Source organism: Parus major, chromosome 26, assembly GCF_001522545.3.
Source record: "Parus major isolate Abel chromosome 26, Parus_major1.1, whole genome shotgun sequence".
Lineage (NCBI taxonomy): Eukaryota > Metazoa > Chordata > Aves > Passeriformes > Paridae > Parus > Parus major.
The window spans coordinates 701,492-725,661 of record NC_031795.1 but is presented as its reverse complement, the minus strand read 5'-3'; the positions used below and the strand labels follow the sequence as shown (position 1 = coordinate 725,661).

At 46.6% G+C, this 24,170-nt stretch overlaps 1 protein-coding gene across 1 annotated transcript in view; it reads right to left on the bottom strand.

Moving 5' to 3' along the window:
- LOC107214882 (protein phosphatase 1 regulatory subunit 12B) overlaps positions 1 to 24,170 on the bottom strand; it is a 96,902-nt gene that overhangs the window by 45,152 nt on the left and 27,580 nt on the right. The window contains exons 3-8 of the mRNA XM_033519838.1: positions 14,191 to 14,321; positions 12,638 to 12,756; positions 9,228 to 9,387; positions 5,113 to 5,257; positions 2,769 to 2,843; positions 22 to 101 (exon numbers count right to left, since the gene is read on the bottom strand). Of these exons, the coding sequence (XP_033375729.1) occupies positions 22 to 101; positions 2,769 to 2,843; positions 5,113 to 5,257; positions 9,228 to 9,387; positions 12,638 to 12,756; positions 14,191 to 14,321 (710 nt within the window). The remainder of the gene's footprint in view (positions 1 to 21; positions 102 to 2,768; positions 2,844 to 5,112; positions 5,258 to 9,227; positions 9,388 to 12,637; positions 12,757 to 14,190; positions 14,322 to 24,170) is intronic.

Sequence of the window (24,170 nt, the reverse complement as noted above, 5' to 3'; positions counted from 1 at the left end):
AGCTAAAATGGAAAGACTTACTTGGTGAAGAATCTGTTTTGAGGCTTCCCATTCATGTCAGCTTCAATCAGCTTATTCCTTGTCTCCTTCTCACTTCGCAGCTGTTGGAAAGTCCAGGAAGATGGGAGAGAGAAAATGAGGACAGACATTAACCAGCCCCATCAGCATAACCTAGTGAGCAGCACAGAACAAGGTCAGCCCAGCCTAGTGAGACTAAACCACTGCACATTTGTGTTAGAAGCCACTTGAACAGCAGCACATCCCCAAGGGCACTGTGAGCCTTGGACTGGAGCTCCAGCAGGGCACAGCACCCAGCATGTCCTTGGAACGCTGCTGCCACTCAATAAAACCCTCAAAGGCACCTGCAGCTGCCCCTGCTGAGGCCAGGGATGAACACTGACTGCTGCCCAGAGAGGTCCTGGTGGCTCCCCCGTCCCTGGAAGTGCCCAAGGCCAGGGACACAGAGCTTGGAGCAGCCTGGGACAGTGGGAGATGTCCCTGCCCATGGCAGGGGGTGGACTGGATGAGCTTTAAGGTCACTTCCAGCCCAAACCATTCTGGATTCTGTGGAGGTCTGTCCACATGTGTGTGTGCCCATGAAATCAGGATAGATTCAGCTACAAATCTGCTGCCTTTGTGGCTATTTTTACTGGCTTTCAGAGGAAAGCATTCAAGCCAGCCCTGTACAGGCAACCAGGGAACTCATGGAAGGATGGGTCACTTCTTAAATCTCTCAAATGCACAAAGTCATTGCATGGGAATACCTGGGGTCACACAGGAATTGAAATATTTTGTCTAGGGAGCAGCAATATTGATTTTACCACCATCAGTGCACCCAAAAATTGTTTTGTACCTTCCAGAAGTACAGAAACAGCTGAGGCAGAAGTATGGATGGGAGTTAGGGGGTCAGTTTAAGGTTGACTCTGTTGTGTCATAGCTCACCAGGTTATTCTTTTTCTTTTGACAACAGACAAAGGAAGTAAAAGTGCTGTAAATTGTGCATCATAGAATCCCAGAATTACCTGGGTTGGAAAGGACCTTAAAGCTCATTCAGTCCCAGCCCCTGCCTTGAGCAGTGACACCTTCCACTGTCCCAGGCTGCTCCAAGCCCTGTCCAGCCTGGCCTTGGACACTTCCAGGGATCCAGGGGCAGCCCCAGCTGCTCTGGGCACCCTGTGAAGTGGGAAAAGCTGTGTGGATTCCAGTGAAGAGCAAAAATTTGGGGTACAACATTGTTAAACTGATCAAACTGCTGGAGCACAGCAAAAGGAAGTGCAGGAAAAAGCCTGCTCCATTCACAGAAATTCAGCAACTGGGAAAAAATTCCAAACTCAAACCAAATTAATTGCTTCCAGCAAACAAAAATCCCCCCTGCTTTCCAATAACAGCATTAGATCTTTTAGCAGGGGTGGCACAGTGCTCTGCTTTAGACTGAAAAAAATACCTGATTTGAAAGCCATTTTGGAAGAGAAATAATGTCATGAAACTGCCTGTTTCATCCTTAACAAATATAAGTTTCCTATTTTTAAGTGATAAAAATGGCACATGATAAACAGATGATAAATTGGCTTTTCCACTAAAAAATCCTGTCCACTAAAAAAAAAAAAAAGTGTGATAAAATCTGGATTCTTCTGCCCAGTTTGACACTGAATAAATGGATTTAAAGGCCTTTATATAGAGCTTCTATATAGAGAACAGGGGGGTTTAGCCCTGCAAAGCAGCCCTAAAAATGGGTGAGCAGTCACCCCAAAAAAGTCTTCTTTTTCTTTTCTTTTAAGAAGTGCAGTTATCTGCAAAATCCTCAGTAGTGAGAGAGAGGGGAATCCAAAATACAACCCTGATAGTATTTATCAACATGACATTTAGGGAGAAGCTGATTAATTTTTAAGAAGTTCCTGAATACTAAAGCTGCTATTTGAGGATGGCAGCAGCTGTGTTGTGATCTGAGCTGGAGTTTTAACCACCCACACTGGCAGTTCCTGAAAATACTTTCCTGGGGTTTATCAACAGTGTTCCCATTCTGTCTGTTTCTGTACCCAAAGTTGTAAGTGTCACTTACAGATTTTTAATTCTTTTTGAATTCTTTTTTGGCTTGTTTTCTGGAAGCACCCAAATGAGATCATTGAGCAGACCAGATGAATTAGGAAAAAATGCAATCCAAACCCAACTTTCTGGCTTGACAACTGCCCTTACTTTGAACAAGATATATTTTGCTTTCCTTTATGTCAACTTTTGTTTTATAATCTCTTCCAGTACCTCCACTGCACTATGAAATGGCAATTTAATATGGTTTTGAAACCACCCATTTTTTCAGTCTAGAATTCCCTGAAGTTTATAATTTCTTCTTCCTCAATCCAAAGCCTCCCAGTTGTAAGAAAGGCAGACATGGTAACAGATCTCTTTCTCAGCACTGCCAGTGTGTTTCCCTGGATGCAAACACAAAGCTGACCTGGCTAAGCACTCAGTAGGAACAGAGCAGTTTGATGCTCTGCCAGCCAACAAAGCACCTGCAGGGGAACAACAAAGATGAACACAAATTCCTTAGCAGTCCCCAGAAGTCTGCATGCCATCACACTGCTGACCTCCTTGCTGCAGTCATCCAGATTTCTAACTATTAAAAATATTGCTGTGCTTAAGTATTGCAAATGAGTAACTCAAGAAAATAGCTGGGGCTCAGCTCCCTGCATCTGTTGGCACCATATGTCTTGGAGAACACCTGTGTGTGAAATGGTAATTGGAGAGGTGGAAAATGATCTCCAGAAACTCACCACAGTCTGCTTCTTCTGCAGCATTTCTAAATGCTCCACAAGCCCCTCGTCAGCAACATCAAAGGGTGTCTGGCCCTGGTGCAGTGAGAGAACACAAGAGGATATCTGAGATAGCACAGTGGTAATATTCCAGAAAATGCTATTTCCCAGTGCATTTGCTCCACATCCTCCCTCCCCAGATGGAAAGTGACACTGTTTCACTTGAGAGCAAGGAAACCCCTGTGACAGTGATCATGGAATCACAGAATCATCTCAGAAAAGATCTCCAAGACCATGTTTATGTTCACTGAGCAGCTTTTACCAGGGCAAGGCAGCTCCCTGGTTGCTGCTGCTCAAATTCAACAGCCAGGACTATGCTTGAGTTTCCAAGATTCTAAAAAGGACACTCTTGTACTGAGAGGGTGTGTGATCAACCTCTTCTTATGTTGGATATCAGGGAAAGGCTCTTCCCCCTGAGGGTGCTGGCACTGCCCAGGCTCCCCAGGGAATGGGCACAGCCCTGAGGCTGCCAGAGCTCCAGGAGTGTTTGGTTCTCAGGGATGCTCAGGGTGGGATTGTTGGGGTGTCTGTGCAGGGCCAGGGGTTGGACTGGATGGTCCTTGTGGGTCCCTTCCAGCTCAGGATATTCCTGGTTCTGTGTTATTTTATCATGTATTTAAACATTCTGAAAGGCTGGCAGCAAGCCAAAAAATTTGGGATCCATTTCCACATCCATGGGCATTTATAAAGTAAAACAAGCCACAAAAATACTCTAGGGCTCAAACCAAGAAACTGGTTTCATTTTCACCATAATTAAAGATCTAAATGCCATTTCATTAACAACCTGAAACCTGATGGCTGCAGGTCAAAAAACAAAAGGTAGCCTCGTCCATCTGACCTAATAAAGAGACAGTTCTGGATTGGAAGGTGCAGGAAATGCAGCAAATACAGCTGCAACTGTTCCTTTTCAAGTATGGCATGATACAAGACACCATACACAGCCCAAACACTTTGCAAAAGCACCTGATGGCATTTAAACAGAAAAGATTCCCCATATTTTGGGTGCCAAAGAGCTCACCAGGCTGAAAGGACTCCTCCTCATGGGGCATTTGTGTTCCAGCAGTTTCCAGCACAGCTGGATACACCTGAACAAACAGGGCCCTCTCTTATCACAGCCTCCTGCCTTCATCCCTGGTGCTCCTCCAAGCACATCCAACCTCCTCTCCTCCCCCAGAGCCTGCCACAGCACAAGTGTCCAGTGGGAAACACCTCACAGACCAGTGTGGACAACCCAGCAGGGATGGGAACACCAAGAGCAGCCCTGGACAAGCCCTTGAAAATCCAAGGGCTCTTCAAGGAAAAACCTGGAACTATTGGAAAGGAAGAGAAATGTTTTTGCTCCTTTACTTTCATCCTATTTTTCTTCACTCAAGTCTCACAAATCTTCAATTTCCTTTTTTTTTACCAATATGCAGAACAGAGAGGATTTAAAGCTGCCAGTTCCTCATGGTTTCACTTCTTTCCAGTGCCTTATACCTTAATATTAGTATATTTTGCACTCCAAGACTATTTCTTTCCTGCCATTTGATTTCTCAGGGTTACACTCTCAGGATGGCACACACCAGCCCTCCTTACAAGCTCAGTCTTAATCAGGTCATGTTTCCCATAATATTTGAAATCTTTTCTGCCTTCTGCCAGTCAGGTTTCTTCATTTACTGATGTATTTAAATTATCCAGTGCACAGGCAAGGAGAACAGCTGTGACTTTGTCATGCAGCTGGATCATGATGTTGGATCTCTTATGAGACCCCACCTGGATCTGTGTCCAGCTCTGGAGCTCCCATCTCAGGACAGACATGGACCTGCTGGAAAGAATCCAGAGGAGGCCACTGAAATTGAACCCAGGGCTGGAGCCAGGCTGGGAGAGCTGGGGGTGCTCACCTGGAGAAGAGACAGCTCCAGGGAGAGCTCAGAGCCCCTTCCAGTGCCTAAAGGGGCTCCAGGAGAGCTGGAGAGGGACCTGGGACAGGACAAGGGGGAATTGTTTCTGACTGTCAGAGGGCTGGGATAGATGGGATATTGGGAAGGACTCTTTGGCTGTGAGGGTGGTGATGCCCTGGCACAGGTTACTCAGAGCAGCTGCAGCTGCTGCACCCCTGGCAGTGTCCAAGGCCAGGTTGGGTGGGGTTTGGAGCAGCCTGGGCTGGTGGAAGGTGTCCTGCCCTTGGCAGGGGGTGGAATGAGATGAGCTTTAAGGTTCCTCTGAATCCAAACCTCTCTGGGGTTCTATGATTCCATGACCATGCAGCAGGCAACAGTTGATATTAACCTGGCTATAGAGTGCCCTGCATTAGTTGTGTACTGACCAGCTTGTTCCTGATGTCCATGTCACACAGAGCCTCAGCCAGGATGGAACACGCTTCCTTCACTCCCCAGTGAGCAGCAGCATGGAGTGGAGTCCAGCCATCATTGTCCTGGACGTTCAAATTAAAGCCAGCCTGGATCAGGAGCCTGAGGAAAGCAGGAGCATTGATCTCTGCCCATCAGGAATGACTTCCTGACAAAGCAGTTTCCCCCCTGTTAGGCACCAAGTGGGCAGCCTGGCTCCCTAACAGCCAGGAGCTTCTGGACTCATTTATTAACCAGAGCAACATCCCACTTGATGTGCTTGAAACTAATGGAGAGGGCAATGAGTGAAAAGTGGCATTGATGTAAAACCTGCTGGAACATGTCAAACTGATAAGGAACCCTTTCAGCATGTCCTGAACTGGGAGAACACCTTGATTTCTCATCTGGCATTGGTGACCCAGCCTGAACTCCTGCCCTAGCACAGGAGGGAGGCTGGATTGGCACTGAGCACACCAAGAGTGTCACTGGAACTGCTGTCCCTGTGCCAGGGGACAAGCACAGCACCTGCCAGGACAGGGACATTTGGGAACTGCAGCTCGAGCTTGGCTCTCTGAGAGCACAAGGCCAGTGTGAGGTGCTCCACAGAGAGAACAGGACTGCCAGGGAAGCAGCAGTGACACTGCCAGAGGTAAAATCTGTATGCTAAACAACCCCCATTTGGATTAAACAACCCCAAATGCACTCTTTCAGAGTAGCTCTTGCACAGTTCAAGCAAATATTCCACAAGTGAATTTGCCTGGGATCTCCTTTCCTTTACCCTCACTGCTGTGCCCCTTCCACCCTCCCTTCTCCAGCAGAGCAGAACATTGGTGTTTCACAGCACCTTGAACATTTAACACCAAAACAAACACAGGAGGCTTGGGGTAGTCTGGAGCTCCAGACCCATGGGCACACTGGTGTGGCAGTGATCAGGTGAGAGCACTGAGAAGCTCCTGTATCAAAATTATTATCCAAGTTGCTTAAACATTGAAGAGCATCCCAGGGAAATTCTGCAACTGCTCCTGAAAATTTCCATTGTGGGAAATTCCCCCATCCAGAGCCACCATTGCACAGCATGAAGGAAATCCAGCATGACCCCAACATGGCACCAACAGCTTGGAAACTCCTGCAGATTTTGCCAATGTGCAACTGTGCTAAATAAAACACAGTCACAGCAGAGCAGCTGTGGGCTTCTCTGTGAAAGAAATTGTAAATTAGGTGCTGAGTTTCTGCTGATTTTCCAGCTGGCAGAAGGGAGAAACAGAGCTGCTGAGAGACTCAAGGTCACAGCCAGATTGCACATCTCATTTAGAGTTAGCTGGCTCCTGGCTGTCAGCCCCTTTGCTTGAAGTCACTAAAGCTCTGGATTTGAACTGCAGCACAGCCATCACATACACAGGAGTGAAACAGTGTCAGCTTGCTGGGAGATGTGTTTATCATTACCACAATTAATGCCAAGGAGAGGCTGTCCAGAACTAAGTCATCCTGCACACACTGAACTTCATCAAGGATTGGATAAACAACCCTTCCCTGACAGGCCATGGGACCAACACCTCAGATCCAGAGATGTTACATTTCTATTCACATGAGCTGTGTTAGATTCATGTTCTTGGGCACAGTACAGACACAGACAGCTCATCACTCAGTTATTAAGTTCTAATGACTGAATACAAATCAGAAACATGAAGTACAATAAAATAGTTGAGCTTGAGATGAAACAGCTTCTCAACATCAAGTTGAAAACATCACTTTAGCATCACTTAAAACTATGAAATTTAGGATCAAGATAGATGAACAGTTCCAGAAAGGATTTTAATGTGGGCAACAGTGTAAGCTTGTGTGTTATCACAACCTGGTTTTTGGTAGCAGAGGGACCAGAGGTGGCCTCTGTGAGAAGCTGCTGGAAGCTTCCACCATTTCTGTAGAGCCAACCCCTCACTGCTCTGAAGATGGACACGCTGCTGGCCACAGCTGGGCCAGTCAGAGCAGGTGGTAATGCCTCTGTGACAACAGATTTAAGGAGAAAGTCAAAACTAAGTGGGAATGTGCAGCTTTTTTCTTGTCAGAGAAGAGGAGGAGCTGAGAACATGAGAGGGAAACAACACAGAGACACCAAGGGCAGTGGAGAAGGAGGAGCTGCTCCAGGCACCGGAGCCAAAATTCCTCTGCAGGCCGTGGTGATGACCATGGGGAAACAGCTGTACCCCTGCAGCCCCTGGGGATCCAGGGGGATGGAGAGATCACCCACAGCCCCTGGGGATCCAGGGGGATGGAGAGATCCCCCCACAGCCCCTGGGGATCCACAGGAATGGAGAGATCACCCACAGCCCCTGGGGATCCAGGGGGATGCAGAGATCCACCCACAGCCCCTGGGGATCCACAGGGATGCAGAGATCCCCCACGGCCCCTGGGGATCCACAGGGATGGAGAGATCCCCCCACAGCCCACAGGGATCCACAGGGATGGAGAGATCACCCACAGCCCCTGGGGATCCACAGGGATGCAGAGATCCCCCCCAGCCCCTGCAGGAGCCCACACAGGAGTGGGTGGATGCCTGAGAGGAGGCTGTGATCCAGTGATGACCCAGTGGAGAGAGGACCATGCTTCCAGGCTGGAGCAGCCTGTCCCTGGAGGACTGTACCCTGTGGAAATACAGACTCATGGCTCAGCAGTTCTGGCAGGGCTGTTTGCCTGTGTGGGGAATTCACATTGCAGCAGTTCTGGGAGGATTGCTGCTTGTGTGAGTGGACCCATGCCAGAGGAGTTCATGGAGAACTGTCACCATGGGAGGGACCCCATGGTCTCACAGGAGGAGCAGTGGAAGAAGATGTTAGGTGACCAACTGCCCAAACCCCCATGCCCTGTCTCCCTGTGCTGCTGGTGGGAAGGAGGGAGGGGCTGGGGGAAAAAAGGTGCTTTAAAGGCCTATTTTACTTCTCATTATCCTCTTCAGATTCTTCTAGTAATAAATTCACTTTGCAACTTTAAGTTGAGCCTGTTTTGCCCTTAAAGTGTTTTCTCCCAGTCCTAATCTCAAGTCATGAACCCTACAGTATTTTTTTCTCTCCTGTGCCCAGCTGTGGAAGGGAAGGGTAAATGAGCAACTCCTGTGGGTGCCTGGCATTGGGCAGTGTCAAACCATGACACCTTGTAAAGACTATCTACAAGGCAAGGAGGAATAGATTCACACAGACAGAGGGCAGAGTTAGATTAAATAGGAGGTAAAAATTCCTCCCTGTGAGGGTGGGAAGGCTCTGGCACAGGCTGCCCAGAGAAGCTGCAGCTGCTCCATCCCTGGCAGTGCCCAAGGCCAGGCTGGATGGGGCTTGGAGCAGCCTGGGCTGGTGGAAGATGTCCCTGCTCAAGGCAGGGGTGGGACTGGATGAGCTTTAAGGTTTCTCCTAACCCAACCTAGTCTGGGATTCCATGAGCTGTATGTTCATGGGCAGCCCCAGCCACACATAAAGGGCAGAAAAGAAAGCTTTATTGGTGGAAAGTCTAATTTGACATTACCTGTAACAGTATTAATGTTTTTTACCAAGAAATGCTACACTGGGCAAGTTTATGTTGAAAATAATCAGGTTAGAGGCAGGGCTGCAGAGCTGTCAGGTGCTGGAATCCCTCTGTCACTGCAGGAGCAGCAGCATGAAGGGGCAGAGGACAGTGAGACAGGGGTGGACACTGCATTTTCCCACTAGACTGGTCATGTTTGTGACTGTTATGCAGTGTGTGTTGTCACTTTGTTTGTCAAAATTATACTTTTGTCATCTAATACTGTTTAACTTGCTAGTCCTAAAACCATTACTCTAGAAGTGAAAAATCAGACCTCATGATTAGAAAAATTAGAGACCTCCTAATTGATGCCTCACTCTTCAAAAAGCTTTCATTACTTCAAAAAAGCCTGGAGGCATGAAAGGGAATCCTCCAGTCCCTGTGTATTTCTGGTGAACCTGTGGCTGGACACATAAAACCACAGAGCCTTTTGAGAAACAGCAGCCTGAAAATCTCAGTATGGAACAAATTTCTCTGAATGTAAAGCAAGATGTTTTCTTCAGCCTTAATTTCATGCATCAGCCCTGGGAGGAGCTCCTACCTCATGACTTCAGAATAGCCCTTGGCTGCAGCAACATGAAGAGCTGTGGCTCCTGTCCGAGGCTGCTTTACATCCTCAATTTTCCCACTGTTCAGCCACTGCCGGGCATCCTGGAGCATTTGCTGCTCCTCTTCTTTCCTTGACAGCTCTAGGTCTACACCTAAGGGGGTGAAGCACAGAAGAAGAGATGAACAAGAGATGAAAGCTCTCAAGTACTTGTTACAATCACCCTATGTTCCATTTGCTATAAAATATTAGTAAACTATTTCTGATCTTTCACAGAACAACCAGCAGAAGCCTCTTCTATGAACTGGGAGAGCTCCTGTGTCACTGACAGAGACTTCAAAAACTGAGTTAAAAATTTTGAAAGCTGGGCAAGTTGCAACCCAGTCCAATTAATTAAAAGTTCAGCTGTGCATTCAGGGTAGAAGGATTGAGTTCTACACTGGCTGTGTCCCAGACTGAAACAACAGTCATGAACAACAGTCTGACTGACTGAATTGACCTGCAGTGAGGGTGTAATCTCCAGAGAAGGTTGGAGGAGCCTCACATGTATCCAAGAGCACGGTGTGTTGTGTGTTGTGAGTGAGCTCTGTGCTCACTGCACACTCAGGACACTGCAGGTGACACACACAGGGACCTGCACTGCTCCAGGGGCACCCATGACAGCCATGCTGAGAGAAGTACTGAGCTATTCCACTGAGCAGCAAACCCCCAGACTCTGACAAAACACAATTTGAAATAATTTTGGCATTAGAAGGTCAGAAGAAATCTATTCTGATGGCCTAAGTGACTGTGCAGGGGCAGGAGGAGATGTGAAGAGGCAGGGGGATGATGTGGAGATGGAGGTGTCTGGCTGACAGACTATGTCAACTCCTTAAACCAACAAGAGGTAAAACCAACTTTGACTTGTTTTCCTAAGTGGAATTTTCACACTAATGAAATCACAGAAGGCCAATATATCAATCACAAATATTGATACCGATCCAAACAAGATTAATCAGAGTAGAACTCTCTGACTCAGGCAAAGATACAAATTAGAAGATGACAAGTCTCAAACATCAAGAAGGGTCCTGAAGAAGAAGTGTCCTTGATTATTACTTTCAGTATAAGAATGACATGATTGCCAATTAAATTATGGGGCATTAGGATCAAAACAGAACCAAGGAAAACACATAACTCAGAGTCTGAGCTGTCAGCCCCACTATTGCAGGATTTTGCAAAGATCAGAAATAAACTGGCTTCAGAGCTAGGACTAGACAAGTCTGTAGCTGTTACACACAACTGCTGAACATGCTGGAGTTCTCAAGGAGGGCTGCACTAGCTCAGGAAACTGAAAGCCACAGGGCACTCACAAGTACACAGAAAGGCAGCTTGGCTCAGGAATTCCTGGAGGCACAGTGGCTGGAGGTGGGAGGGGAATGACACACACCTGAGCTGTTGTTACAGTCTGCAGCAAGCATCTGCTCACAGCCCCTGCTGAGGACAGACTGCAGAGCTGGACAGATGCTTATTTAAAGTTCACCCCATTTCCTCCAGCAGTTATGATCCTTTAAACTGTGTGTGATGAAAATCTTCTCGGTGGAGACAGATGGCTGTTTCAGGGCATCTTAGCAGGATGCCACAAATGTGGTTAGGCAATGCAAGCAGAATCCCAAAAAATGTCAGGCAAAATACTTGCAGGGGAGGCAGAATCACTGCCTGGATGTCCTGTAAGGTTTCAACCACATTATTGCCATTTCAGGAAGCTGAAGGTGCACAAGTCCACAGAACCTGGTGAGGTGCAGCCATGGGTCCCAAGGGAGCTGCTGGAGGAAGTGTCTGAGTCACTCTGGTATTTGAGAAGTTGTGACAGGCTGGTGGAGTTCTCACAGACTGGAAAATGGGAAAGATAATCCCCATTTTTAAACAGGGAAAAGAGGAAGACCTGGGGCACTACAGGCCAATTGGCCTGTCCTCTGTGCAGAGCAGGATCATGGAGCAGATAGATCCTTCTGGAAACCATGCTAAGACCCATGGAAAACAAGAAGATTGGTGACAGCCAACCTGGCTTCCCTGAAGGCAAGTTGTGCCTGACAAATTTGGTGGCCCTGGAACATTAACACAGGTGACAAAGCAGTGAGGGACTGATTCCTTCCTAACTATACCTTAAAAAATAAAGTCACCACCTTGTGTCAGAATGTATCTGACAGAGGGACTGGATTCAATCCAATGCAAGTAAGCCCCCCAAAAGCTGCAGGAATGAAATAATCCAGACCAGAAAGAGTCTTTGGGGTCTGTAGCCCAAACACATGCTCCAAGGAGCATGACTTCAAAGCCAGACCAACCAGCTCAGACACAAATGCTGCTGAGCTTTGACTATGTCCAAGGATAGAAGTTCCAGGAATTCCTTGGGTTCCTTTTCCAACATTCTTGATGAAATTCACAGACATGATTTAAACTTCTCACACACACATGCAGACGTTCAACCACTCCCAAATGAATTCCCTGAGCATTAAGAAAATTTTAGATTGATAAAGCATTTCCTTATTTTAACATCAGTCCAAAACTACTCTTCAGCCAGGGATGTTTGTGCAGGGACAGCCTGGAGAGCAGCTCTCAGCCAGGCACATCTGATGAGAAAGGGGATATGACAGAAGAAACTTAGGCAAAGATCAGGATAAAGGATGTCACTCCAGGCCTGGAATATTCATTTCCTGGTCCCTGCCTTTGGCAGTCCCATAAATCTCACCTCGGTTTTATCAACCCTTAGTGAAACAAGACCTTTCATTGATATCAGAGGTCAAAATTACATCTCACTTTAAAAGTGACTAGATCTGATGAATCAGATTTCAGGACTGTGGTGTGTTGCTTTGAAGAATCCCAAGGACAGAGACCACAAACCTCCTGTATCTGCTCCATTGTCCTGAAAGCAAAATTTGTCTGCTGTGGACTCTGTGTCTAACTCTGAAACAGAGAGCCTGTAGAAATTACAGGCCACATAGCTCTCTCAGTCCTGCCTGGAAGCTAGCTTGGGAAATTCATGGGAGGATTCAAAACAATCCTCAAAGACAGAAGACAGCCTTACAGGTGTTGTTTCTCTGTCGCTTGTTTTCTTTGCAGGGGAAGGTTGGGGGGTGTGTGCCCCACTGACCAATGGTGGTAATGTAGTGGTTTGCTAACCAATAAGAGTTTCCTTTCTGTACTTTCCACGGATCAGTCTATAAAACAGAGCTGAAATAATAAACTATGAGACATTCTCCTAATTGACTCCATGAGAGTCTGTGTTACTCATTCCCAGCCACTCCTAATAGAGCGACAGTCTGCTGCTTCCTGGGCCAGATCTCAGCTCTGTTCACCAACAGGCAGCAGAATTCTCATCCAGAAACTCTGAAGGGTGCCATCTGTCACACACTCCAGGCCTCCCTTACCTTGTTTCTTGACTTGCTCCAGAAGCAGGTCCTTCATGGCCGCCTCCTCGGCGATGTCGGACGGGACCTCGCCCTCGCTGTTGACAGCGGCCACGTTGGCGCCGTGGCTGATCAGGAACCTGCAGCCAGGACAGCCAGGCCAGCACATCACACCTCCAGGCTGGCTTCAGAGCAATCACACAGCCAACCAAACAGCACACAAACTACCTGCCCTCCTCATGCAAGTGCAATTACCAAATGAACACCTCATTCTTAGCCAACTTCCAGACTAAAAATGGTATTGTAAAACCAAGGTGCTTGCTCAGAGGTTCACAGTTTTTCTTTCTTCATAGTTACTTAAATACCCCTTTTCTTGCATTAACCTAGTTGATTATCTTGTATTTAAAAAAGGAAATTATACTAATTTTTAAAACAGCCTCATCAAGTATCATCAAATTTTAAATTTGCTCTCTTATAACTTTATCAAAAGTTCATTAAAGAACAACAGCCATCTTCTTTGGCTTCTGCATCTTTTAATCAGTAAAATTCTGACAAGTAAAAGAAGTATGTGTTTAAGCACACAAATATAGGAGGCTGAGGTTGCCTGGTTTTATAAATGATTTTCAATGCATTTATAAATAGTTACCTTAATTCAGCTTTTGGAAACTTTCTGGTAGCTGTGGCTAATATATAGCACAATATGACTGGTAAAGAATAAAGGGCTGCTGTTCAACCTGGAGAAAAGGGGGCTCTGGGGGAATCTTCTCACTCTCCACAGCTCCCTGCCAGGAGGGTGCAGCCAGGTGGGGATCAGGTTCTGCTCCCAGGGAACAGGGACAGGACAAGAGGAAACCGCCTCAAGCTGCACCAAGGGAGGTTCAGGTTGGATATTGGGGGAAATTGCTTTTTGGAAACAGTGGTGAGGCCCTGGCCCAGCTTCTCAGGGCAGTGGTGGAATCACTGTCCCTGGAAGTGTTCAAAAAATGAGTGGATGTGGCACTTGAGGTTTAGTGGTGAATATACTTGAAAGTCCTCACTTAACCACAGTGCTGCTCACCCCAGTTTGTGGTGAGAAAAGGCAGTCACAGAATGCCAGCCTGGTTTGATCAGAAGGAACCTCAAAGCCCACCCAGGCCCAGCCCTGCCATGGCAGGGACACCTTTCCCTGTCCCAGGCTGCTCCAAGCCCTGTCCAGCCTGGCCTTGGACACTTCCAGGGATCCAGGGGCAGCCACAGCTGCTCTGGGCACCTGTGCCAGGGCCTCACCACCCTCACAGGGAGGAATTCCTTCACTACACATCCCTGTACTGTCCCATTTCCTTTTGCTTGGCATTTTAGCTGAAGTATCTAATGAATCATAAGTCTGATGGCAGCAGCAAAAGGCAACCAGTTGAAGGCTTCACCTTAATCCTCAAAATTTCAGAACTCTATACCAAGAGAAAAGCACCAATTTTCAGCATTGCTTTCCAAAGCACTGTACTAGGATCAGAGTGTTCACCACCTGTGTACCTGCTCTGAATAGAAAGGCACAGGGAAGTTTTTTAAATCCCCAGAACAGCCCCAAACTCACTCACTCTGCTATGTTCAGGTAGCCACACGATGCCACTGCATGCAGAGGGGTCCAGCCCTCGTTGTCTTGCTGGTTCACATTGGCTCCATTTTCTACCAAGAACTTCACCATGTCCAGGTTCTCATCAATACAGGCCTGAAGGGAAGAGAGAGAATAAAAAATGGTGTTGGTGTTAAATCAAACACACAACCCTCACTGGCAGCTTACTGGAAGCAGATACCTGGCTGAACTTCCCATGCTGTGGGAAATCACACCTTAAAGCTTAGGGTAGCTTCAGTTTGTGAACTAAAACAAATTCATTTCAGAACTTTCAAAAATTAATTGTAACTCAAACTTCCTACATGGACCACCTCTGAATTTGCTCAAACTTCACTTTTTCTCACTGATCTCTGTCCTCTCTCCCACACAGTTCCCTCCCCACAGCAGGGATGCTGAAATGACGGATCTCTGTTAGTTTTAGGTACAGCACTGAATCCCTCTAAGCAAGGCAAGCTGTGTATTTACAGCCAGATTATACTGCTCCACAAAATGTCAATGAATAAAAGTTGGACCAGTGAACACAATGAGGCCTCACTAAGGGCAGGAATGAGAAGGGAAAGCAGCAGCTCCAGGAGCCAGACTAAAGCAGCTCAGTTACAGAGGTAATCATTGCAAAAGCAGAGTCCTAGAGAACTTAATAACTTCTTTATTCAGCAGTATCTCTTTGTTTTCCTGAGTCTAACACAGGAAACTTTCCCTGTTTGTTCTACAGCCCCATGAGCTGCTGAAGAGAATGACAGCCCTTGATTAGCTGCTGCACTCATTCCCAAACCTGCATTTACAGAGAGCTCCCTGCTTTGAAGCTGCCAGAAGAAAAACTATCTTGATTTTCAGGTCTCAGCACTTCAGTTGGGTGGAATTCCTCCTTCCTCAAATTCCTGGCTCCAGCACGTTCTGTGCTGCATTTACAGCTCACTGAAAGCTGCTGTTCAAGGAATAACAAATCCAAATGAGTACTGGGAAGCACAGGGCATGGCCAGGAGGTGCAAGAACAGCTTTTTACTACACATCCATTCCCAGGCAGAAACACAGCTCCTCACTGCTAGACAGGGAAACACCCTGTCCAGAATTCCTCCAAAATCCCAACATTTGATCCTTTTGCATAGCTTGATGTGGGCATATCTATTGTTTACAGCAATCAGGTGACTCCCAGATGATCCATCTAAAACAAGCAGCACTGACTATCCATCCATTCCTGTCCCAACAAGGAATAAAAATGAGGAAATCCTCTCAAATCAATATCCACACACTCCAAAAAGAAACAATCCTGGTTTATCAACATGTTCATCTGGGCTACATTGCTCATGTCAAAGCAGAGGCATGTCCTGGACCAGGACAACTAGCTCTTGCTATTTTTACTGCAAGGAGAGCTGGACTGGATGATCCTTGTGGAGCTTTTCCAAGTCAGGACACTCCAGGATTCTCAGTGCAAATCCCAAACTGCCCATTTAGGACACAATCACTGCTCCATTTGCTTGTTTCACAAGCAGCCATGCACAAACCCAGCCTTGAAACCTCCAAGGAAGCACATTCCAGGTAACTAAGTCCTAGTGCAGGAGTTGGCAAATATGTGACAACACAGGGAACATGCATGGCACTGGGAAAGGATCCCCCAGGAACAGGCTCAAGCCCTCAGTGTGTTTCCTGGCCCTATTTTAGACTGGTTTACCTGAACCTCAGCCAGAAAAGCACAAGCAGAAGTCTCAAAGTCATTTATTTCAGGGGCTCAAGCCACTGGATAAAGTGAACTCTGAAGTTAAATGCCTGTTTAAAGGAATAAAAGAGCCCTGCCACTCTTTTAAATTTCCTCCTGTTATGTGCTGGTCCCCAGCCTGCTGGTTCTGATGGAACCATGCTAGAACCAGCAGGATAATGGGATCAATGTTCAGTTCCTACACTGAATCCTGCAGTGATTTGCCTCTCCTGGGTCCTAAGGAAGCAATTGATGATGAGGAGTCAGGGCTGTGGGTGCTGACACCACCAGGGACTCCCAAGGGAGCCAGGACCATTCTACACTTGCTGTCTGCACTTACCACCAAGAGAAAGCCAAGTGCAAAGGTGGAGTATCCTTAATGGAGCAGCAGAATATTCTTTAATATGTAAGAGAAATAACCCTCCTCCAATCTTCTGCAGTTCATGAAAAGCTGCTGTTCAGGGTATCTGATCAAGGAAAAGATGCTGTTCCACATGTGTGATCCAGCCATGGGACACTGCCTGGCAAATATTGATTTTAGCACAAGCTGATGACACACAGGAATGGAACTGAGACAGAGCAGAGTAACATGAACAGTTTTTTAAGTGACACATATGACCTCACCTACCTCAAATACCAAAATGCAAGATTTTTATGCATCATTATATCATTACATGTAACTAATTACACTGGCTGAGATTTGAAAAAGGGAGGTGGAAAAGCAGTTTCCAAAACCAGCATTTGACAAAAAGTACTGAGTAACTCCTGCTCAGCTCTGAAAATCTCATCATGGTGTCATGTAATATTTACATAATTTTTTAATCAGACACCCTAAAAGAACACAATTCTCAGATCTTAACATGATATGACATGTTTAACACAGACCAAGAATTAGGAGGTCAACAACTTGGATAATGAGTAAAACTGGTAACTTGTAGAACTTAAGTACTAAAAAAGTTCTGAAGTTCTGGACTTTAAGAACTTTAGAAAGTTTAAAAAAATAGATTTAAAAAAAAGTTTAAAAAATAAATTAAAAAATTTAAGACACATTAAATAACAACTTTTAGGGGTTGCAATGTATTTCTGTGTGTACTCTTAAGGTATCAACTGATTAACACTGATGTTATCAGGGAACTCATACCTGCATACATTAATGGTATTAATAGTTTTGTACATGCCACTATTTAACCAAGACAAAATTCTCACATTTGTCCACCTAAAATTTTTGAGAGCCCTGACTGCTGATGCTCCTCCAGTACCTCTCCACTGTGAGTTTTCTTGTGTAAATCTACCAAAATGAGCCAGCCTGCAGGAGAAATGGCTTTACTGGGGTCCAGCTCACCTTCAGGCTCAGTCAGCTGGGTTACCTGAGGTCACTGGAAGAAGGAGAAGAGGACAAAGAGGAAGTAAAGGGGTAGATATGTACTCCTTTAAGTACTACTAATCCTCCAATCTTAAATTTAGGAGAGTGGATAAGTTTAGTAACCTGAGAGGATCTATTGCTATGCAGACTTCTCCTCTCTTATTTGATCTGTCCTTCCTTAGGAACATGGTAAGGACCACGACCTCGGTGAGCAAAATCACAAAGCAGACACCAAAGGGAGGGGAGACAGTCAAAAAGAGTTGGTTGTAGTTGCTTTTTTGATGGGTAGTTTCTTCATGTGAGGAAATACTCCCTCTCTTAAACTGCCCTTGGAATCAGGCATGAAGAAAAACAGAGGGATAGGCTTAATTCTTTCAATTCCAGGCCTTGCTAACCTTCAGCTGGCTTGGTTCACACGTAGGAAAGGCTAAAAGCAAGGTTAACTACAGAGCATAGCAATTTTGTCTTTAAACTTTTAATTCCTTCCTTACCCTCAGCCTCTGTTCAAGCTCTAGCACAACCTTCAAGGTGATGTGACAGGGTGGGAGTACAGGGTGAGTATCTTTCCCTCTCATCGTGGATCTTCAGCAGGCTAATCTCTTGCTATCCCTGTATTTTTCTTGGCAGTTGATAAGCTTCAAGGGCTCCTGGAATGGTACTAATGTATTACAGTTTTAGCAGTCCTTGATGCAAACCCCATCCAGTGCCCAGAATTACCCACTCAACACGCAGAGAAAGTTGGCTTACAGGATTTAAATCCCAGGCATCGCTGGGCAAGTCTCCATCCCCAGCTCATGGTGTACCTCCAGGCCCTGGCAGGGGACCAGCATTTAGCAGTTTTTCCATAGGGAGGAAGTACTCAGTTTCTAAAATCTGCAGATATGGCATATTAGCTTCCCCACTTTGCAGTGAACAGGTGGAGGCCTTTCCAGCCAGGGACGCTGACTGCAGATTTGAGTTCTGCCAGGAGCTGCTGCCAAGGCATTCTTCTTCTGAGCATGAAGTTTACATTACAGTAAGGAAACGGGGACACCAGGAAATGGGACAGAACAGCTTGGCTCATCTGGCAAGGCCTGTCCAGCAACCAGACAAAATCTGATCTTATCTTGAATGAAACCTCATTATTACAATGGTGTTGTGCCTCTCTTTCCTCCCAGCACCCAGAACACACAAGCACCACGGGGCCCTGATGAGTATCTGCTGCAGCTGCCTGCCAAGGCTCTGGTTTGCCTATCTCCTGGGCAACCCCTGAGACAGAGACTGGAGGATCAGGGAGGAAAAGGAGACAGATGGGATGTGACTGAAGGTTCAGAGGACTGGGAATTGAGTTCCAAGGTGTGAACAGTGTGACACTGCTCACTTTCTAGGGGTGCATCACATTTAGCCTAGGACTGGTGCTACATTCCACTACATATGAGATACACACAGGATAGCAGCAAGGAGAGCATCTAAACCACCTGACAAATTTCTAAGAAATTGCCTGGGATCAGCTGAGACAAAAAAAAAAATAGTATATCTTCTGATCTCCACAAGGAGCAAAGTGGTTAAAACCCAGAAGAACAGACACCAGACAGTAACTGCACATCCACAGCGCTGTCCCAGGCACCTATGTGAAGATGTTTTCTCCACAGCTTGCCCAGTTGTGGGTGGTTTAACATAAATACATGAAAAACATTCAGCACAGCTGTTTGCAGGCAGAACAACTCTGGCCAGGATGTCAGTGAGAGCCACTGAGCAGCAGCAGCACATCCTGCCCTGTGCCTAAACAAAGTGCTGGCCCTGCCAACAGCAGCACCTGTAACAAGGGGGAATCTGGCTGGGAGCACACAGTGCTGCTCCCTGCAGCCCCCTGAGCCATTATGACATTATGAGTGTTATAGTTTACAAATAATACATCATATCTGCCAGGGTCATATGGTCATGAGCTAAAGCTGCATGTAGAGCTTGGCATCAGCCAGCCAGGAGACCTGCAATAACTGCTGTGGGCTAACTCTGGCTGTATTTAATTGCCTGCTGTTGCCTCTGTGGTTGGGATTTGAGAGAGAGAAGCCATGCATTTGCTCCAGGCACAAGAAAAATGAAGGAAGGGGAAAGCAGAAGGGGCTGCATGCTTGGCTGTTATGTGTTTCTAATGTGAATCCACCAGTCTCGTGACAGAACCAATCTCAGCGACTTCTCTGAGCACAAGAGTGCAAAATCTCATAATCCCACCGTGTCAGATCCTTGGGTAGCAATCCTCATGGTTCCCTCATGGAAATAATACTGGGCACTTCCACTTGTCACACATAAATGTGATAGGTAAACTGCCTGCTCAGGCACATGCTGGCTTTTGAAATGGAGGATGAGAGATGCCAGGCTAGCAGAGCCATGCTCCAGCTCCTCCTGATTACTCCAGGGAACACCAATCTCCAGAGCCTCTTGTAGCAAAATGCTGCTGCTGCTGAATCACATTCAGGGCTCATGAAACCCCCTTATTCCTTCTTCTACCAGACTCTCCTCCCATCTAGAAATCAAATGTTAAACCATGTTCAAAGCTCTTTACACACCTGGCCCTTCCCTGACATGGCTTGCTTCCCTCTTTTCCATCACCAACCCAAATTTCTGTAACTCTTGAGTCAAAGTATTGACAAACACCTCTGAGGTTCTTCCATGCCATTGCACATCCATCATTCTTCACTGATCTTCAGGACCCATCTGCACACATCAGTGTACCCAGAAGGTCACTCCACCCTTCCATATGGTGAAACCACCCCCAGTGCAGATGGAGAGACCTTCAGAGCAGGGACCATCTGCTCCTGAAGAGCACCCAACTCTGAACACAGCCCAGTGCCAGCCAGGGACAGAACAGCAACAGAAACACCATGGAGTCACTGCAGCTGGAAATTACTGCAGGAAACTCCTAACCTAGTGCCTCCAGTGCCAGCAGTGATCTCTCCTTGCCCTTCTGGGCTGTGGATTTGTGTGTGGATTATCATAAGCGTGTGCACAGATGTTCATATAGACATACACAGACACATTGACTCCTTGAAAATTCAGGGAACTTTATTATTGTGGAAAGGACTAGAAAACATAGATTTGTTCAGCATTTCTGATCCAGACCTCCACGACTTTGATGCTCTCTGTGCCCAAGCCTCAGGCTTTTACCACCTAAATGATGTCCTCATGCTGAAAACCTGATGTAGACTCGTTTGAGTGACAGAGGCTGCACCACCCAGGAGCTATAAAAGGTTCTGCAACAGGTATGGGGTGAAAAAAGTGGGATTTGTTCAGACAAAGCAAGGGGAGACAGCACACTCAGATTATTAAAGAGTTTGCTTTGTGCTAAGCAGAGTCAGAGTGAATACAGCCCAGCAAAAGCAGTAGTCTACAAGCAGAATGGTTTCTGAGTTCATGTCAGTGCAGTCTGAATCCAGCCCAAAACCACCACAAGAGCCCCAGCAGGTTTAATTCCAGCTTGCCAGGGTTCCTCCTGCTCAGCCACGTGCTCCCACATCCTGCCTTGCACAGGATCAGTTTCACCCACATTTTCAAATGTGCCCAGAGGGCATTGCCTGTCCAAGCTGGGTGGGATGTGCCTGACCTTTCCCACTGCCTGCAGACCCAGCCACAGCAGGGTGAGCTGAAGCCCACCCTCCAGGACTGACAGGACAACCCTCCTGGAGCCAAGATCTATCAGCTCACTCCTTAACCTGAGCTTTGAGAGGGTTTCCTTTACAACAATTTTTTCCATAGGACTGGTATAACAAGACCACTTTGAGAAGTTTTGGAAATGGCTGAAGGGTTGCTGCAAACCAGAGGCCAACACTGACACCAGCAGCACCATTAACTGGTACACACTGGGCTGGAAACACTGGCAGGGCACTTCAGCCATGCTGTCACAGCACAGCCACAGGGATTAAATGACAGGACTCACTCTCAACTGCTCTCCTGTCATAAGTCTAAAATATATGGAACAAGGTTAGCCAGGAGATAGAGGGAGTCAATCTCCCAGTGAATGCAAGGCAAGAGTAAATACATGATGTCAACATACACCTTCAAACCCACAAACAAAGGCAGGGCTGATGACAGCTGAACAGCACCAGGGTTAAATCTGGGAGCACAGGGAGAGGAGTTCACAGAAAATAAAGGGAAAAGCGCTCCCAAAATAGCCTGGCAACTGTCAGCACTCAGAGTGTCAGCACTGGAAGGTATGACCTTGCCATGGTGTCCCATGATCACAGCTCTGCTCTCAAGGGGCTTCTGTCAGAACCAGCACTGCCCAAAAATTCCACTCCAAGTGATCCCCGTATCTGTGGCAGCACAGATTACACTCACCAGTGATTTGGGGAACAGCAAACAGCTCTGCAAACCACAGAGCTTTTGCACCTTCTCTCCTCAGCCTCAGCTTCTACGTGTCCTCATGCCTTGACACCCTCCACGGGCACTTCTGTATCACCAACACAGCTTTAAAATCTTTATGCTTTAAAATCCTTGGCAAATCTAATTCTGAAACAACCAAATCAGAACCAGAAGAGGTAAATTCTGTTTTAAAAAGAACAGGGGGGAAAGGAAGTGAAATGAGATAAAAGATTCATTTTCCAGTCTGATTAATTAGCTATGGAGGTTCATTTTTTAAACAGCAGTTGAGTCATACTTCTCATGTAAGCAGGAAGAGAGAGATGTGGATTATGTCAGATTTTTCCATTGGAAAAAGCCCCACACACAACAAGAAGTACTCAGCAGTATCCATGTCAGTCATCAAAAGAAACCAACAACAAATCTCTTACAATGATTAGCACAAGAAAAAAGCCAGTGGAGCACATGGGAAGAGAGGAATACGTGCAAAGGCATAATTATACCATGAATGTGGCATTTCCAAGACAAAACAGCAGCATGGAACATCAGGTGGAGAAGTGCTTTGAATAGAAGCCACATTTTGAAACTATTTTAAAACTCCCCATACCTTCATGCACTGGGACCATCAACTTGGGGAGTTGATGGTAATTGGAGTTCTATGTAAATACCTGCTGCACTAAAGCAGAGATGGCTTGGCTAAATGTCTGTGGAATTGTTTAGAACATGCCATGCAGTGCTGGTGCTGCCACAGAGCTGAAGCACTACATCCACTTCTCCCCGACTTGGCAGGACCTGCCCTCACCCAGGCAGCACCAGAGCTTCCAGCTTGGCTTCTGAGAAGAAACAGGAGCCACTGAGGGAAGGAAAGAGAAGGTCAGCTGGACACTACTCACACTCTGTGTTACTGGAACGGGAGGGAAATGGGCAGAAAGCTAAACTGCTCTGCTTTTACTCTTGCTAGGATGACAGGCAAGCAGCATTGCCAGTTCTTTGCCCCTCCTTGAACATTTCTAGTCAAAGAGCCTTTTGGCAAAGCTAGGAAGCTCAGCACAGACCACACAGACATGGATTCACTGGGGCAAAGAACCCCAGGGACCGAGGAATGGTCACAGCTCCAGGGCTGCCAGAGCTCCAGGAGTGTTTGGACAGTGCTCTCAGGCACAGAGTGAGAATGTTGGGGTGTCTGTGCAGGGCCAGGACTTGGATTTCATGATCCCTTCCAACTCAGGACATTTTATGATCCTGTGAGCCCCTCCAGCCTCACAGCATTTGTGCTCCCACGTGTCCAGCAGTGAATTCACCTCTCATGCAAACATGGATTTTCCACTTCCACAGTGCTCCCCCTCTGCAGCTGATTGACTGCTTTGCCATTTGTGTACACAGCCCACAACACAGCTCCAAACCAGCACCAGGCCATGTGGGACTGACTTCAAAATTCACTCTAGATCATAATTTTACTCCCTTCCTTTTCATCATCATCATCCCACTAGTTCCAGCACGATTTTTAATACCCATTATTTCAACAGCAGTCAGATGCTAATGCTTTGTACCATCTGAGAAGAGCTTGAAATGAGTCCAGTACGTGATCAACTGCCAACACTAAAAATAAAGTCTTTCTGTCACTAAAAAGCAGGGACTGCCAGTTTTCTAATGGTGTGGAGCAGCACTGGCTTTTCAAGCCTCACCAGTTTAGTCATTCTGACCACTAAGTATGTAATTTCTCTCCCCCTCAACCAGCGCTCCCTGGCACTCCATCAAGACAGTCTATATAAAATCTTGCCCTTAAATTACTGAAATTTTTGTTCCTGCCCAAAATAGCTATGTTTCATAATTAGAAAGCTCACAAGCATTTCACTCCTGTGTGGAAAATGGAAATTCAGGTACTGCAGATTTGCTTAGCAAAGAAATGTTCTTCTAACAATCCTCTGTACTGACAGGAACTCCATCAGGGGCTACACCACACTATTTAATGCAGTTCCTAAAGACTTATTTTCACAACACAAGCAAATATAGATACAGTTCTGCCATCATCTCTAAAACACAAACATTTCCTAAACTTCCAAGATGCATCCTTAGACCAGCTTCAGCCAAACCAGGGCTGTGTCCTGCAGACCTAAACACTTGTCCCAGTGCCTTGCAGGGCCACTGGTGGTGGCTGAGCATCACGGTATGGCCAATGCCTAATGGGGACTGTCCTGCTGAATAACGGGGGGAAAATGTAAAATCACTTTGTGGCCTGCTTGGAAAGGTGTCTCCACTCACACCACACCTGCTGGAAGGGCAAGGTGGGGTGGGAAGGCCAGGCAGGGCCCCTCTGCTCTGGCAGAGAATCCTCTACAGGAAGAGCCTCTCCAGGTCTCCTCCCACCCCAGCAGAGACATGGAAAAACAGCTGCAAATGATTTTAGCTACAGCTTGGCAAACTAAAGGTGAGATTTGTGTTGCCTAACTATAGACCTCAAAGGCAGACAGAAAAATCTCTGTAGATCACTCCAGGCTTTCTTTAGTCCCTGCCATGGCAGGATTCTGCAGCAGGCTCTGCTGAAGCTGGGCTG